General features: G+C 48.6%; 1 protein-coding gene across 1 annotated transcript in view; it reads left to right on the top strand.

Moving 5' to 3' along the window:
• Window positions 1-17,465, top strand: part of ttll5 (tubulin tyrosine ligase-like family, member 5) — a 48,377-nt gene extending 30,912 nt beyond the window's left edge. The window contains exons 29-32 of the mRNA XM_083684003.1: window positions 4,967-5,165; window positions 8,423-8,649; window positions 13,513-13,595; window positions 17,302-17,465. Coding sequence (XP_083540129.1) covers window positions 4,967-5,165; window positions 8,423-8,649; window positions 13,513-13,595; window positions 17,302-17,354 — 562 coding nt within the window. The 3' untranslated portion in view covers window positions 17,355-17,465. The remainder of the gene's footprint in view (window positions 1-4,966; window positions 5,166-8,422; window positions 8,650-13,512; window positions 13,596-17,301) is intronic.
• Window positions 17,466-18,271: the final 806 nt, after the last annotated feature.

Genomic DNA, 18,271 nt, shown 5'->3' with positions numbered 1-18,271 from the left:
ACAATTTTATAGGTGCTTGGTTTGTGGTAGCCCATTTGGTCACAGTCAATGAAACTGAAGGCAGGTTTAATGGTCTCTGAAGAATCTTTAATTTGAAGACCGATAGTCTTTGGAGAAGTCTTTTCAAGTCCCAGCGCCGCTGGACCTTAGTGGGCTATTTCACTGCTTGCTTGAAAATCTGCATTTTGTTAGCCTTTTAATTGTGCTTGGTGAGGCTTTAGCGGTGGACTTGGCGGCCGGCTGCCTGGAGTGTGTGAAGCATGCTGGCAGCCTAATACATTGCATTGGATAAGACTTGGGATAAGAGGGGGGCAGAGTCAACAAAAACTCACCCACATAGCCCGTCTGCTCCAGCCCTCTCCTCCGCAACCGAGCTCTCCCTCACATTGTGCCAGTGCAGAGGGGGAGATGAAGAAGAGTGAGAGAGAGAAAGGGAGGGAGGGAGGAGAGAGGGAAGATAGAGAGGGGGGGGGGGATAAAATTGAGCACATTGGCATGGTTTGTCAGACTGAGTCACGTGAGTGTAGACCCAGAGGGTCAACCTGTGGTGGATGATACTGGATGAGGTGGCTGAGCAAGGGTTAAGCATACATGGTTGCTCTCTCTATTTTTACAGTGATATGTGAGTGACAATGTCTCAGACAGTTTGGCCCTGATCTCCCGTTCTGTGTTTTTCCAGTCCAGCCCTTCCTTATGTATGGAACTGTCAGGGAATTCCTGGAATGTCTGGCTTTTTCCCTTTTTAAAATGTTTTTATTTCCACAAACGAAGGAAGATAGGTTTAATAGAATTTATCATCTCAAAGTTTAGTTGTGTAGAGACACGAGTCAGCTTTTCTTTTCACATTTGTACCTTTTACTTGCATTACCTTGATGGATGATCCTCCTTTTAATTGTAAGTTCTGTTATCTTCACTATTTTCGCCTTCTGTGTCAACTTTAACATGTATCCATTCTATTTTTATCTAGAGTATTTTATCTTTGTCTATTTTAATCTTTTTAAACCGTAAAATCGTCTGGGAAAACAAAACATAAACAGTTCTTATTTCAAAATAGAGATTTTGATTGGACCCTAACCTATATCACAAGACAACTTTGATAAAAAGGCTCTTTGTGTCAGAAGTTTCTCCTGATAAGATGTGGCATCACTTTCTCTCTGTAACTTTCCATTTGGTACTGAGCAGCAAGCAACACTAAACCTTTTACCTCGTTTACCCTCCGCCGTGGATTTGGCGTTCACATCTTAAAAAAAGCGGTATCTTTGATGAGATATGAGGATAAATTACCTTGATTTCGTACTCTGCGCTGTTTCTTTTAATGTAGGATTTCCTGAGCCCCCCTACACCGGGGCCGTCGGTCCGTGCCAAACATACTGAAACCGTTAAGCGCACTGGCTCTTTAAGCAACCACAGGGGTGAAGCATGATGGGTTTCAAAGAGTGGCTGTGCTCTTTGATGTGCCGCTGCCAGGACCCGCCAGGTATGCTGCCTCAGCACTTTGAGAGCTGCCCCCCCCCCCAACCCCCCCCCCCCGACCTGCTGACAACTGGGGGGGGGTGGGGGGGGGGGGGGGGCTGCCTACGCTCACATTCATACTCAAGACTATACTCCTCTATTCTACCACATTAAACTCTGTCAAGAGTACCGTTTGACTTTCTGTCTCTCTGCCGGTTTTTGAATTGTTCCCACATGAGAGATTATGAAAGAAATGACACTGATCAAGCGTGATGTCCACCTTTTTGGAACAATCAGAGCGAGTAGGTAGGCCACGGTGCGTCATTAGATTTCCTTTGCTAACTCGCAGCAAACATAAAGAAGTGGCCAGGTTGTCTTCAGCGTCAGATATATTTTGGTAATCTTACCCGCTCCTGGATTTGACTCTTGGCTCAGGTAAGGATTCATTTCCAGTAAGTTATTGGGTACTTCTTTGGATTGGTAGTAATAGTTGTGGTTTGGAATTGTGATGGAGCACCATGATTATCGGATATTTTAGGTTTGGAATACGTCATGGTTGGTGCATTCTACTCCCCTCAGTAAAGGGAACACTAATGTGTCTCTCTCCACCTTGGCACAAGAGCTCCGCGCTCTTTAACTCCATTTCCCCCCTCCATATCCAAATAACCACAACGCCACCGTCTTCCTGCAGTGTACATTCAGGGACCACTCAGACCTTGACCACGGCCATGCACATCCTGGTATTTTTGGTTTTGTTCAATATTTTGTCAGACTGTTGTTTTACTTGGTCTGATTTCGCCAGGACATTTCATTCCAGCACATTTTGTGACTGTCCATTTGCAGAGCCAGCCTCAGCTCACCAGAAAACTCAGGAGGAAAAACGGGGGTACAAATATGTACGGCAAAAACGGTTTGATGTCTTCCTTTTTAATAAAAAAGCTTTTTATTCACCTCAATTGGACCCAGATGTAGTGCATCCCCTGAGGTAGGAGAGAGTGAAATTCCACCCTGGGATAAGGGGACCATGGTAATGAGTGAACATAGACACCCTCATGACAGCCCCCCCCCCCTCCCTCAGCAAGCAACACAGACCCCCCCCTCTCTCCCTCACTACCCCCAATGTCAGTCACACACATCAGAGACGGACACACACACACACACACACACACACACACACACACTGCCACTCTGAGCTACACCATGATCCCTCAGCCTCCACTCTGTTTCATAACTAGGCCTGGCAGGGCAGGAGAGGAGAAGAGAGGAGAGGAGAGGAGAGGAGAGGAGAGGAGAGGAGAGGAGAGGAGCGAAAATAAATAAGTGGTGAAAATCCCCCTGAACCCCTGAGCCTGATGATGTCCACATTGACCAGCCAGGGGCTTTGAGGGATGGTGGGCCGCTGCCGCATGATGTCATCTCACAGCGGCCCTTTTCCCACATTCAGAGCTGAGTTAGATTGATGCTGCACATGTGCTCCGCTAGCACTACTTTGTTATTGTAACTCCTATCAGCGTATTACAGCACGGTGAGCGCAGCAGGAGTCGGATTGACACCCGCATGCAGCAGGCCAGCGGGCAGGCAGGAAGGCCCCGGATCACTAAATCGTCACACATGTACTGTACCTAGTGATGGGAAACTCAGCTGTGGCTGTTTTTTTTTTTCTTCCCCTCCTATTTGTTATTTATTGTTCTGGAATTGAATGACCAGGAACATTAGTTCTTGGTGAGGGACTTGGGAGGGGGTGGGGTGGGAAGGGGGGGGTGGGTGGGGTGGGGGGGGGATATATGGCTCTGCCCTCCCATGTAGCTGAGCTCCAGTGGCTGCCGTGGATACAGCCAAACACAAGTGTTTTCTGAGACATGCAAACAATAGGCCGAGGAATAGGAAATAACAATCAATAGGAACAAGCGTGCGGTTCATTACACACGAGGCTTTTTCTTGTTTTGTCGACCGGCCGTCTAGAAATCTCTGTTTTTAGAAACTTCAGATAGGTCTTTGTTAGGAGAGGGTGGGAAAAAAAAAGAGATTTTAATGGCTTTCTGGGTCACACCGAGCGCACCAGTTGTTTTTGAAATATACATGGCGTTTCGTGAAATGAGAAATGCATGGGCGGATGGCTCGTTCACATGAGCTCCGCGTCCCTCGTGTCTCCCTTTGGCTGCGCCGGACGGGAATATTTCTCATGTAGCCATGTGAGTGGCACTGGATTATTTTCCCGCAGCATGCATTGTTATTCAAGATTAATTGAATTCTAAATTTAGACCTTATCTCAGTTTTGTGCTAAAAATGCCTCAGTGAATTGTGATGTTTCAGGTCTGATAATATTTTCTTTAACTCTCGCTGTGCGCTAATGTTATTACATAGTATGGGAGGAATTACCAAGAATCTTTTTTTTATTATTTTTTGGTGCTAAATGGGGCCCTGAGGGCTTCCATTTCTTTATCTCTTCTATCTCTCTTTTTCTTCCTTTTCTTTTTCTTCTACTCCCAGCTTCCTACACATGGCTCTTTAAGCCATTATTTTTGGCTTTCGCCCGTTCACAGACATTTCTGTGTCGAACTTGTGCTGTGGGGGGGGGAGGGGGGGAGGGAGTCCTGACACCCCGCTCCTTTAGTGGGGGCCAAAGAGGCAAAAGGCTGAAATAGGCTTAGTCCTAATGAGAGATAATCCAGTTACAAACGCGTGGAGTTGTTCAAAGGTTGGCTTTCCAGGTTGTGGCTTTGTGATGCGGATGGAACGTGATGCTTCGAGAGCTGTGGGGCGGGAGGTTATGTTTTCCCGTTTGCCACGGGTCTGCTCTCCGCTTCGGCGCCGTGATTGGTCAGCTTTGACAGGGAGACCTCTGCGTGGCGAGCGGCTGCCGGGATGGCGTGCGATCTCTTGTCTCCTCTACTTCTTGCCCGCGGTCTTACAACTGAACATGTGGAGGGAAATGGGCCAGTTAATTAGCTAATACCACATCTCAGTCCTGGTTGCATGGTCAAGTGACTGACGCTGAGAAGATGGTAGTTAATTCTCTCATGACTCACCACTATGCAGCAGACAACATTGCTGTAGTGTTCCAGGCAACGCGTCAAGCCCTGGGACCAGGGGTTCTTGACTCATGGTGTGTTTGACATAAAGGTGGCACAAACACACTGCTTTTAGGTTGGTTTTATTTTTATGGTTTGAGTATTGGGTTTTGGGGAAAGCTACTGTCTGCCTCTAGGAAACCGCTACCATGATCATGCCTGGTCACACCGTGCACCTCAGGTTTTTCATCACTGTTGATCGACTTTCCTATTAAAACACACCACTTACACACATTATCCTCATCACCCATGCCTCCCTTCATACAATAACAGAAGACAAAGAGGTCACTGTCCTCCCCGTCTCATAAGCTTAGGCCTGACAGCAGTAACCAATCAAACACATGAACTTTGTAACCATTTTCCAGCTAACGGCTCATCCCCACCCTCTCTGCCCCCTCCAGCCACAGCCACAGCCACAGCCACAGCCACAGCCACAGCCACAGCCACAGGCCAATGAGAGATGAGGATGGCCTGTGGGATGGAGACACCCAGAGTGCCTACAACCAGGTGACAGGCGTCAGCCCCCACCAGCGCCACCAGCCCACCTCGGGCAGTTACCAGCTCCAGTTCGCCATCCAGCAGCTCCAGCAGCAGAGGCTCCAGTCCTGCCAGGTGTTGGACCACAGCCGCACCCGCCACCAGGTTAGTGGGCTGCAGGGACACAGCGCCGTGGACAATGGGGGAAAGTTGTGGTGGTGTGATTGTAGAGAAAAAGGTGTATCTTCTGTCACGGGGGTTGTTCTCAGCTCAATATGTCACCTGTCAACTGTGTCCTAGGTTGTGAGAGACAAAGATGTGGCCTTAGGACTGTTCATTCCAGTACCGACCGTCTCATGGCCCTCTGTGAACCGCTGGCTTACATCTAGAACCTCATTTTTAGACTGGAAAACCTTCTATGAAAGTAGAGTGTGGTGGGCATGCATTAGCCCATGTTCCTTCTCCCACTGGGCTGGAAACTTCACACAATCCAATCCTTGGAACCAGTGTTCAGTTTTGTGTCGAAACCATTTTCTTTGATTTTCTCTGATTGGGGCTCAGAGAAACACTAGATGTTTCAGTTTCTCCCTTCCCTCCCTTGATGTTTCACTCTAACTCAAATAAAGCATAGAACACTTAGCAGGACTTTGGAGCACGATTATTGAATTACAGCCCAAGTCGGGAAAGCCCTCATCTTTACGCCTGCACAATATCAACTGCTTGTTTTTGATAAGCCGTGATACCTTCCAAAACAGCTCCCACATCACACGTAGAGGAGAGCCTTCATGTTAGCACGAGCGAAGCTATTCTGGGAATTTCAAATACAAACCAAACCACTGAACAAAATGGTGTCCAGTGGGAACGTCTTTACGGGTAGCCCGTTCCTTGAAAGCGAGCACAAGTTCTCACACCAAGAGAACTCTTTGTTCTACTGCGTTTTTTGTGGCCTGTGCTTTTATTGGAAGGTGAGTAATCAGGGCTTGCTGCCCACAGGGGCACTGACAGGGGCCTCAGCAGTGATTCTCCAGTGGATTACCAACCTTTAACCATCATTTACAGTTCATATCAGATGTTAGCTGCATTTTGTTCCCATTACAACATCGAAACAAATTTTTAGAAGCATAATCTTCTCGAACCGTTATACTGCAGTTACGAAACCTTTTAGTCTTGCATGAATAGTCATGACAGATGTGATTTTGCCGGAGGAGATTAAACCGAATGCTCTGGCTTACTCAGCACCGTATTATGTTTGAGAAAACAGATAGGTTCTTGGTTTTTTTCTGTGCATTTGCTTTGAAAGGGGATCTGAACAGGAAGTGTGTGTTTGTTCATCCCGTGGCGTTTGTTGTAGAGTCATCCACGGACGAGGAGACAGCGAGGCTGGGGAGGGCCGACTGCAGCTCTTTCAGGGTGGGATGATTGGATGTGCTCATTCTTTAAGATCTTACTTGAGTAATGCAGTTGCTCTCACGTCATGGGTTTTTTTTTGGGTCTAGGTTGGGCTCTAATTAATGCAATTGAGGTGATATTTTTCTTGGCCCGGACCGGCTTGGTTACGCAAGGCTCTTTGTGAAAGTGATCCTCCTAGCCCCTTGTCCGCTCCCCTCCCAATCCCTCCCATTCCCTCCCAACCCCTCCCGCCCCCTCCACTCCCCTCCCATCCACTCCCATCCACTCCCATCCCCTCCCCTCCCGCCCCGTCCCATTCCCTCCCTCCCGCCCCCTCCACTCCCCTCCCATCCACTCCCATCCACTCCCATCCACTCCCATCCCCTCCCATCCCATCCCCTCCCCTCCCGCCCCGTCCCATTCCCTCCCGCCCCCTCCACTCCCCTCCCATACCCAGTTCACCAGTTCACCAAGCCCCACCCGCCTTCAAGCGCCTGCAGCGTCCACCGTTCCCAGGTAGGGAGGAGCAGGAGCCGGGGACCATCTCTCCCTCTGATTGCCATGCTAAATTGCAGGAAATGGTTTGCAGCATTAATTGGTGTGTGTAATCATGTGCCATGAAGGGCCTTGCGCAAGACCCGGACCTGCAGTTCTGCCCTCACAAACGGCCCATTTACTGAGCTCATGGGAGGGCTGACTCTGCGCCCTGAGTCACCAACCAATCAGGGAACCCTCCCTGAAATCCCCTCTCCTCTCCCTGATCCAGATCACTCAGCCATGGGCTCGGATCTCTCCTGCCAGCTTGGCCTGGGTGGGAGTCGGTCAGACGCCCTACACTGCTACAGCTTTTCCATGTGTTCCAAGGCCTTAAGGCTCGATCACTTGCAGTTCAGGCAGTTCAGAGTACAATTGCCCAGTAAACCCTCTAGAGAATGTGTCCTTCCATTGGCCAGAGAATCAGTCAATGCTTTGACCTTGCTTTGTAATGACACGTGAAAAATCATAGAGGGTTTTGGTCTTATTGAAACAAACGCTCTCCACATCCCTGCACTCACCTCGCCTGCGTGTGTGTGTGTGGGTGTGGGTGTGTTTGTGTGGGTGTGTGTGTTTGCATGCCTGTGTGTGTGTGTGTTTGCACGCCTGTGTGCATGCGCACTTGCGTGTGTGAGAGAGAGAGAGGGCTGTTCCGGTGCTCTACTGTGTTCCAGTTACTGGGTGCAGACTGCGCGGCTCCTCCACAGGCTTGGCCTAGGGCCACCTGGCAACCAAATAAAGGTGCCCTTCCTGGCCCTGCTCAACTGCAGCACAGCTACAGACCCTCCAACCTGGAAATTCAGCTTCTCATTTATCAACACAGAAATTACATCCAAATATTCCCTGTCACGCTGCCGGCCCTTTGAAAGCCCGCGCTGGGAAGCTGGAAAACCATTAGCTTGTTAGATAGACATATAAAGTGGCAGAGAAAATAGCATAGACATGAGATGTGGAAGGAATGTCCATGAAGCATTCCCCAGCAACACAAGCAACCGGTGAACAGTAGCTCTTAAATATTATGTCAGGAAGAACATTTTGTTTACCACGTCCTTAAGAAAATTCTTGTCTAAACAAGTATGAAATGTGAAGAATTTCTGCAGCGGTGCGTCCAACTTTCAAAAATATGTAGAGCATGTTTTGATAAAGGATGGCATTTATTTTCAAAACGTTAATTGACGTATTAGTCTTTTTGACACGGTGATATTTTGCCTTACATGACCTGAGAGGCAGGGCTTTATTTCCACTGAGATCAAAACAGGTAATGTTTGTGATTAACCTTTTTACTCACTGTGTGTCAGATTACAAACACTCCAAACACTTGACTTACACTCTCAGATCAGATATATTCTGTTTGGAAAGAAAATAAGTGCTCTTATTAATAGATGCAGAATATGACACTGTCATATTCCATGATCATCCTAACTTTCTGGGCCTAGATGATGTCTTACTCTACCCTGTGTAAACATATTTGTGTGTTTGTGTGTGTTCTTTGCTCCTAGGCTCTGTTGGCAGGTCAGAACCTGACCCCCTACCCTGTGATGGCCCCACGGCCCCAGGCTCCCTCAGGCTTCTCCTCCAGCCCCCCAGTGACCCACCCAGGCCGCCTCAACCACAGCCACAACCACAGCCACGCCTGTGGCAGAGCTGGCCCTGTTCTCACCCCCAAACCGCCCAGCAGCGCCCGGGAGGGCCTCGTCAGGAAGACAGCCACCCAGCGACTCAACAAGTAAGACCTGGAACCGCTGCCACACTTCACACCACCCCAGAACGTCTGACCGCTGCCCTTCCATCCTCTGTTACTACATTGTTATTACCGTTGACTGTTTGTCTGGATCACGGAAAGAATACTTGAGTGCATGTGTAAGGGCTCTAAAGTGGTAATGGGTATGCTGGAGGGGTCAACCAGGGTGCAGCACCAGTGAGGTCAAGAGGAAGTGGTGGTGGTAATGAGAGTTCTAGAATGCGTGTGCTATGGAGTAGTCCCAGTCCCAGTCCCTTGGCCCGGGGCTGTATCTGCCCGTACAGTAAACAACCTCTCTTCATCACAGGGCTGATTTCTGCCTGCTCAGTAAACAGAATGCGGTTCAACGGCAGGGCCCCTAGTTATGAGCGCTGTTTAAACCCTGTTTTGTTTGGAGATTAACAGAAGAAGAGAGGAGGAAGCACAGAGAGAGGGGGAGAGAGAGAGAGAGAGAGAGAGAGAAAGAAAGAAAGAAAGAGAGAGAAAGGGGGGAGAAGAGAAAAAGGGAGCGAGGCCTCAACTGCCATCTGTTTCCCACGCTGCAGTATGACTTTATTACCCAACATCTGGCCAAATTACACAACAATGGCAAACCTCTGCGATAGGGCTGCTTGTTTGTTTAAAGCACATGGCTGCAGTGGAGGGCTCCTCTCGCCCAGTGAGGCTGTGAGGACAGGGCTCAGGCCTGGGTAAGGAGCAAGCGCGGCGGTCCCAGCCCTGTCATTCTGAGAGCCAACCACTGAGCTCTGCTACTCTGGATATTGGCATGCAGAGAGATTTATATGAGGCCCGCACATTAGATTTTTTTTTGTATTATTTTTGCATAATAGGGTTCTTTTTTTTTGTATAGTTGTGCGTGTGTGCACGCGTGGATGTGCATGTGCATGTGCACGTGCACATGCGTGTGCATGTCTGTGCGTCTACCTGTCTGAGTCAGAGGTTTTGCATCTTTGTGCTCAGAGATGAAAGGGTTTGGCCGGCGAAACAAAGCTTCACTAGCCGCCTCAGCAGCAGCACTTTGAAGTGTGTGGCGACCAGAGGCCAGGGTGCAAGAGAGGACAGAGAGATGTGGCTCTGCTCTGCTCTGCTCTGCTCTGCTGGACAAGCATCACGGCCAGAGGGGAGGGGATGGGGAGGGGAGAGCAGGGCAGGGAAGAGTTAAGGGCGGTAGGGGGTAGGGTAAGCTAGGGTAGGTTAGTGCAGGGTAGGTGCGCTGTGTTTGCTCCCCTGTGTGTGTGTGTGTGTGTGCGTGTGTGTGTGTGCGTGTGTGCGTGCGTGTGTGCGTGTGTGCGTGTGTGCGCGTGTGTGCGTGTGTGCGTGTGCGTGTGTGCGTGTGTGTGTGTGCGTGTGTGTGTGTGTGTGTGTGTGCGTGTGTGTGTGCCTTCCTGGCAGTTGCCGTGTTTACCCTCTGCATGCGGAATTCCAGAGCCCCCTCACACTCCTCACTGTCCTGCATTTTTGCGGTCGGCCTGTGTGACAGGAGAGAGTGTGGGAAAAACGGAAGCTACAAGACCAAAAATGCACTGATGGAAACAACGAAAAGAAAGAATAAAGAGGGGGAAAAGCAAGAATGACAAGGGAGAGAAAGTAAATCTCTTGTCTGAAAAAAGAGGAGATGATTGTTCACAGACAATGGATAATATGTTTCTTCCCTTTTACTTCAGACTCATTTTTAGGGGCAACCCAATACCTTGGTTACGGTGTGTCTGAAAATGCAGCCTGAGCCATTCCTCTTTATAATGGAACCAGTGTCCTGGAGGTAGTAGAAATGTGTAAGGTCATGTAGTTCTAACACCCGTCCAAAAGCCAGCTGTTGAACTCTAAACCACGTTAGGTTTTATACTTATCTCAATATATGTTGCCCTTGCTTTGCTGTTTTTCTCCCAAGACAATACAGCATTGATGACCTTTGACAGTTGGTCTTTGTTATTGAATGTGTGATCCGAAGGACATTCAGTTTAAGGGTTTGTTTGAGAGCGGAAAATGAACAGTAACGATCAAGATTAGCCGTTTTGTTTGGGAGGGGATTTCTCTGTTGGGGCAGCCAAACCGTCTCCTCTCTGAAGGCTGGGAAGATGGAGAATCCTCCTTTCACTGGGCCCACCACTCGGCTGCCAGCCAATCAGAGTGGAACATCATCAGGAAATGCCTACTCAGTTGAGTCCACTGATTGGACAGACGTGTCAGTGTTAGTCAGCATTTAGTTTCTGTCTCATTACATTTTAATAGATGACGAGGCCAAGAGAACTAAATGGGCTTGGCTCGGTTTCACAAGGATGACTGCCTTTGTGAGCTGTCCTACGAGAGAACCGGAACGCCAAGACTTATCTCAGTGGCTCTGAACAAAAACGCATTCTTTGCACATACAGTACATATATACCCAGTCTCAAGCTCTGCCAGCCTTACCCACATTTTCAGCTGTGGCATGTCCAGCAGGGCTTGACTCTTAAGAGACTACCGACGTGCCACGGTTGCCAACTTAAGAGACTGTATGGTCTCAGACACGCTATGACTTCAGTTACAGATTTGAAAGGAGCAATTTGTAACACAAATAAATGAGTGTGTTTGGTATTTTGTTTGTGAGGCTTGGCTAGTTTCGCAGCTGTAGCTACAGAAACCCGGGCTGTCGTATGGCATTACTAATAGGGTGACAATTACAGCAGCACCATTAATGTCAGACTTGCCGCTGCCTTCACTCCCTATTAGATTCAGCTGGAGGAATGAGGACTTTCACATGATACTATACACACACAACGCTGCCAAAACTCTGTTTAGAATTTAACTCTAATCCCCCCTTGGTTAAACATCCAAATAACATAAAGAAATGCTAGCCACCTACGTATGCACACAAACTGGTACGGCCCATAGACAACCATGTTCAAACCGCTAGGCGTCCCCATGGAGATGTCCATTAAGGCCGCGCTCTAGGAAAAAGCTTCAATTGTACACTATGAACATTTCTTTGCTTAGCTCCTGAATGTGAGTGAAAGAACCACTGTACCTGAACGTACATGTTCAGCATATTCAACCCTTTCTTACTGCGGAGGCGGGGGCGGACCCCGCGCTTCACGTGGAGACGCGAGAGAATGTTGACAAAGGAAAGTGACGTGAAGAACCCCGGAGGTCAAGTTTCCAAACAAATATGAAAGGCTCGCTTCCTGTCTAGTTATGCCACACTCTTAAGTGGGCCATCCCCATTGGTGGTTGTGTAATGTCTTTTAAGTGGGCCATTCCTATTGGCCGTTGTGTAATGCTATGAAAGAACAACTGTGCCTCCCTACAAGGAAGCAGTGTGTGCCCTGATTACCTTGTTAATGCTCCTTTGGCCAGCCACTGTTATGGGGCGAGAGGTTAATACCAGCTAAGCTTTATTTATTGTTCCCCCACTTAAAATGCTTAACAGATTTAACGTATAGAGTTACAGGTCTGTCGACCGCGGCCTCTACGCCCTGCTTCTAGCCATAATGGCTCATTCTGAGACGCTGTATACACACACACACTCTCCCTGGGCAGTCTGCTTCTATGAGAGAGGCACAGTGTTGTGTTTTACTTTGTGGGATCCCAGTGCCACGTTGTACTTTGTGGTGGAACGGTGCATTGGTCACTTGTGTCATGACACACATGACTTGTACACTCACTGAACACTTTATTAGGAACACCTTTACACCTTCTCGTGGTGGAGGTGGTGTAATGGTGTGGGGAATGTTTTCTTGGCACACTTTGGGCCTGTTAATAACAATCAATCATTGCTTGAATGCCACAGCCTATTTGAATATTGTTGCTGACCATGTGCATCCCTTCATGTCCACAATTTACCCATCTTCTAATGGCTACTTCCAGCATGATAATGCACCATGTCACAAAGCAAAAGTCATCTCAAACTGGTTTTATGAATATGACAATGAGTTCAGTGTTCTTCAGTGGCCTTCCCAGCCACCAGATCTGAATCAAATAGAACACCTTTGGGATGTGGTAGAACAGGAGATTCACAGCTTGAAAGTGCACCTGAAAAATCTGCAGGAATTGTGTGATGCAATCATGTCATCATTGACCAAAATCTCAAAGGAATGTTTCCAACATCTTGTGAAATCATTGCCACAAAGAATTTAGGCTGTTTTGAGAGCAAAGGAGGCCCTACCTAGTATTAGTATTAGTATTAGTATAGTGTTCCTAATAAAGTGTTTGGTGAGTGTACAGTACTGTGTTAGCCACAAGGGGACCTGTATAACTTCACTGTTTCAATGTATGACATACATACTCGGTAAACACCACAACCTTTTCAGCCAACCCCTCCAGCCACAGATTGTGTTGCAACGTTAGTGTTGGAAACACGTCATCCGGGACAGCTACCATGGGACAGGAATGTGTCCTATCCCCTCTACAATGGCTCATGAAAAGCACTCAGTAAACCCATGACCAGCGCCCAAGGATAGCACACAGAGAGGATGTAAAGCTAAAACCAGCCTGCTGTACATTTCTCCTGCCTGGAGATGCCTCATCACACACACACACACACACACACACGCACGCACACACACACACACACACACACACACACACACACACACGCACACACACTACATCTCTAGTCGTCTGAACCACAGATCCCTATGTCACCACGGTAACTGTGTCTGAGTGTGTGTCGGTGCGGTACAGTGCTCCACCTACGATGAGCGACAATGAGGGAAGAATCCCGGTAACGGTAACGGTATATCAGGCAACACCGCTACAGTAGGGTTCAGTACACACTCCGGGTCCTGTGCACTGAAAACGGCATGTGACCATATCTTCCTCCAGCAATGGATAATGTTCAGCCACTCACTCTTCTTATCTTGTCTCTGCCCACAGACAGACCTCCTCAGAGGGCCCAGCCAATGGAGCGGTGTCCAACACGCAGCATGTGGTCTACGAGGCCGTGTGCGGGAAAGCAGGTGGGTCTGACACTCCGCAGTCCGCACGCCCGCCCCGGGCCCTCCGTGCTGTGGCTGGCTGGCTGGCTGGCCTTGTGGTAGTCCTTGGGCAGATGGTGGCGCCCTCTCAATGCCAGTGTTAATGATCACCGCCAGGCATAGTGACCATTCCTCCATCAAGGACTGATAAACACCATTCGGATATTTTTATCCTGTTTCGACAGACTGCTTTAGGCCGGATCTACCAGCAATGACAGCAGTGGACTTCCTGGTCATGTTTAGGATATGGTTCTTACGAGACTCTACCCAGCCTGCACCATTTTATGACTGACAATCAGTTAACATTGTTCAGTTGCTACTCAGTCATGACCAATACGCCACGGTGCCACACTATGATTTATACATTTAAGTACCTCGTGCTGCAGTGCCAGAACTGACTGTCTCCAGGTGGTTATGTCATCAGCTCCTCTTCCCTGATGACGAGCAACACACCTCTTCAAAGTGAAAGTGGTAAAAAAATGAAAGTGAATAGACCGTTAACAGGTGTAAACACTTAACTGAGTGTTAGTGTTTCATCTGTGGTTTTATAATATACTGTGGGCTCCATGTATCCAAGTCCAGAGTTCAAATGGTTGTTAAAGGATCAAGGGGCATCAGTCGGATGGCCGTCACTCTTTTGTAATGAGATCCAGTGGTGGGAAATAGACACAGTTTTGGGCATTCCCAGCTGTTGGGCGTGCTTCCCATCCTAATCGCAGCCCAGCCACTTAAACCAAATACCAGTTGCGCCCCAGGAATCACACCAAGACAGAGCAGGGACGACAGTACAGTATGAATACACCTTTGTTAGGTACGTTGTGGTCAGTTCTTCCAGTAGTATCCATTGTGGGCCCAACACCTGTGTGCAGTGCCTTTCCTTTGCTTTTACAACCACATTCACGCATCAATTGTCACTTGTATATTTTAGACTCAATTCCAGTAAGTCCTGTGTGTGTGTGTGTGTGTGTGTGTGTATGTGTGTGTGCGCGCGCTGTCCTCTCATCCTGAAGTTGCACAACTCTTTCCCTCCTGTACTCTGAGAAGGGGGACTCGGGGAACTGTTGAGTTTATTGCAGTAACAGTGATATTAAGCAGTTTTTGCGGATGCACATCTGTTTGTCTGATCAGGGCTATTTTCCATACTCCTTCTATACGTTAGCATTAGCGTATCACACCATTCATCATGTGAGCGTCACACTTGAGCCGACCCAGAGAAACCCAGATCAGCCTGCATCTGTCCAAACGGAGCTGGAAAAAGACGGCAGTTATGCACCAACCCAAAAATGTGTGTGCCTCTGCAACCAGAACATTTCTTTCTTTCTTTCTTTCTTTCTTTCTCTCTCTCTCTCTCCTCTCTCTCTCTCTCTCTCTTTCTCTCTCTCTCTCTCTCTCTCCTTTTTCTCTCTTCAAAGTATGGAGGTTGGCGTAGGTTAACAAACATCTTATAAACTCATCAATAACTGTAACTGGATCCGTGGGGAGCAGCTCCTGAATTTCATGAATGCATTTTTTCCGTCGTTCGGGGCACAGGGGTGGGGGAGATGCCTGGCTCCCTGACGTCCACCGTGAAAGTAGTTAGAGAGAGAGAACAAAAACCTCAGCACCAAAACCATTTAACAAGCTGGGTGTAGCCATGCAGTGAGAATGGAGCTGTCCTGAGCGCGGCGCTGGTGCGGGGCTGGCGTTTTGGGGGTTTGTTTTTAGAGGGGACATCGCCTTTGTGGAGCTCAGGAACGCGTCGGGGTTTTCTGCCTGCCCAGTGTCCCTTTGTATTGAGATGACTGGGCTCCTCTGATCGACTCTGACAGGGAGTTAGAGTGGTCCAAACAGACAGCATTCTCTCTGATCAGCTGTCAACCAACATTAATCACACACACACACACACACACACACACACACACACACACACACACACACACACACACCACACACACACACTCTGTCTCTCTATCTCTGCTCCCCCTCCTTCTCCTTTGCTCTGCTCTCTATCCCTCTTTTACTCTCATCCAATTCTGTCTCTCTCTCCCTCTCTCTCCCTCTCTCTCTCTCTCTCCCTCTTCTTTCACTCTACTCCTATTCTGTCCCTGTCTCGTTCTCTCCCCCTCTCTCCTTCTCCCCCACTCCCTCTCTCCTTCTCCCCCACTCTCTACAGCACCTCATTTTTTGTGGTGGAGTGGGGAGAGGGTTGTGATGAGGACCTACTGTATCAATGTTATGAAAATAGACTCACCAATTGGCCACTACTGTGTCCTTCTCTGGGAGCTGGTTGGGCTCCACGGGAGGCAGCTGAGGGAGAGATTTATTACATTCTGTTTGAGGAGGAAATGAATGCAGCTCTTGTGTCATTTTAATGGGAAACTCATCATGTCAAGAGCAATAGCTTCGGCTCCTTCTTTATCTAAACAGGTTTTTGGGTGGTAGTTTTGCTCGGCCGGAGAAGCAAGAGGTCTGCTGGTAGCATTCACCACATTTTCACTAATGTCAGTGTGGACTCTGGTGTTGGTTTATGGGTTGGTGATGTTGACTAGGTCTTCATCACTAGGTCTCCTTCAATCATCGTCTGCCAGAGAAGAAAACAGACAGAGGGTCCAATTCCCCCGAGATTGTATTCTGAAATATAGGAATATGACTGACACAACCTTTACACAACTTGAAAGTAGTAAAGTAAAGACATTATTTAAACTTTTTTCATGCTTTCTCTTTTTTTGAGCTCGGTTTAATTCTCTAGTGTTTTTCTACCAATGTCTTCCTCTATGGTAGCAGTTTGCTTCGTTAGTTTATTTACGATTGTATGATTTTTTTGTGTTACCGTTGAGAGAAAAGGAAGGGGGAATATCGGACTCTCTTCCTTTCTTTTGCTGAGCTAGAAAAAGCCTCTTCTAGTGGTCATGTCATCGGATTGGAAGTCGGGGAGATGTTTTCGTTTTCCAGCTCCGTCAGGCCTCACGGTGTAAAAGAGCACCAAAATAAACACAGTCTGCCGGGAGGGAATGAAAGGGAACACTGTTTGGGAGCACAAACACGGCAGCTCCAACTGTACTTGGAATTCCTTTTCTACTGGATGCCTGGCGCCGGGCCAGGCGATATGCGAGGGGGCGAGAGGGCGAGGGGTGAGGGGGTGAGGGGGTGAGGGAAAGAGGGGACAGCGGGACAGGGGCTGCCCGGTGGCTTGGCGGTACTACTGATACCTGCCTGCCTCAGCCATGAAAAGTAACACAGCCCTACCAGGACGGAGCGCCAACACATTCCTCTCTTTCCCTCCATGGGTTTTGTGTGTTCCTCTGAAAGAACTTTTTAAAGTTCAGGAAAATATTTCAATCCAATACCTCAGACCTTCCTAATAATCCTCTGAATAATTCCTCTCCAAGTACGAATTCCAACATCTATTCCCACATTTCTATTTTTTGCAAAACATATTCCATAAAGAGCTTTGGCTCCGAGTGTTCCTTTTTTGAGGGCTGTTTATACACCAATCAGCACCATGGAGTGTTCTTCAGCAGCCTCTGCCTTGACCTGCTTCCCCCAGTAGTTAGTCACAGGACTACTGTAGCTCCCCACCCCAGTCACACACAGAGGAGAACGCCTTTCTTCCCAGCACACTCAGCAAAGAAAGCAGCCGTGTACAGTAACACTCTCAACCCCATTCAGCCCCATTATTCATTCTAGTAATTTCTTTGTTTCTCCGTAGGTCTCTCTGTGTACAGCAAAGTGTTCCAGGGCCAGGGGTCCAAGCTCAGATGACAGAGAACGGACCGGCAAGCCGCCCCGTCAACCTGCCGGCCTGAGAAGTGCCTCTGCATGTGACTACACGCTCACGTCCGCAGGTGTATGCTGGGAACAGGAATGAGAGAGAGAGAGAGGGAGGGAGGGAGGGAGACATCAGCCCCACCTCTGTGTTAGCATGCCTGACATCGAACCAGACCAGGCCCTATTTATTTCTCAAGGATAGAGCCGCCTGCTGCAGACATGGAAGAGGATAGCCTGTCGAGCTGGGAATCCCCTGGTCTGACGCAGGTCGGGATCTGCTGCACGGCCCAAGACTTTCCGGTGGCCTTCTCTAACCCCCGCCCCCGCCCCTGCCTCCCCCGTCCACCCGTCCACCCCCCCCCCCCGGCAGTTGTCCTCCCTCGTTCTCCCCATGCTGTTGATGCCATGGAAAGATTTCAGTGACAGACACCCTGCAGCAGCTGGTTCCCCACCGCCCTCAGGGGCACTATCGCTGCAGCTTTAGAGGACTTAATTCTATATACAGAGGTGTTCCACCAGTGCCCTTTGTTTCATTTTAAGTACTTTTTAAAAGGTTAGTTGTGTACTGTGTCTCCCCCCCCCCCCCCCCCCCAACAGGTATGAAAACACACTTGTGTTCGACTGCAACTTTTGTTTCAGATAGAATTTACTGCAATGGGGTCAGTATTTCAGACACCGTCTGAATAATCTATCATTTCACTGATACTGAGGGATAAGCATGTGGAGGAACTCCTACCAGGTGAGGCAGTCTTGAGTTCGTGTTTGGGAGCGTACAGTTTTCCATTCCCTCATGGATCTATTATAGAGTCGGAAACACAAACAGTCGCCAAGTCAGTCGTGTTTTGTCATTGTTCAGGGATGTCGAAGGGATTCGCACCGCTTTGCGAAGGCTTGATTTGCGAGGACTCATC

The sequence above is a fragment of the Argentina silus genome (assembly GCF_951799395.1).
Source record: "Argentina silus genome assembly, chromosome: 13".
NCBI classification, from domain to species: Eukaryota; Metazoa; Chordata; class Actinopteri; order Argentiniformes; family Argentinidae; genus Argentina; species Argentina silus.
Note: the sequence above shows the minus strand (reverse complement) of the source record. Positions and strands in the feature narration are given on the sequence as shown.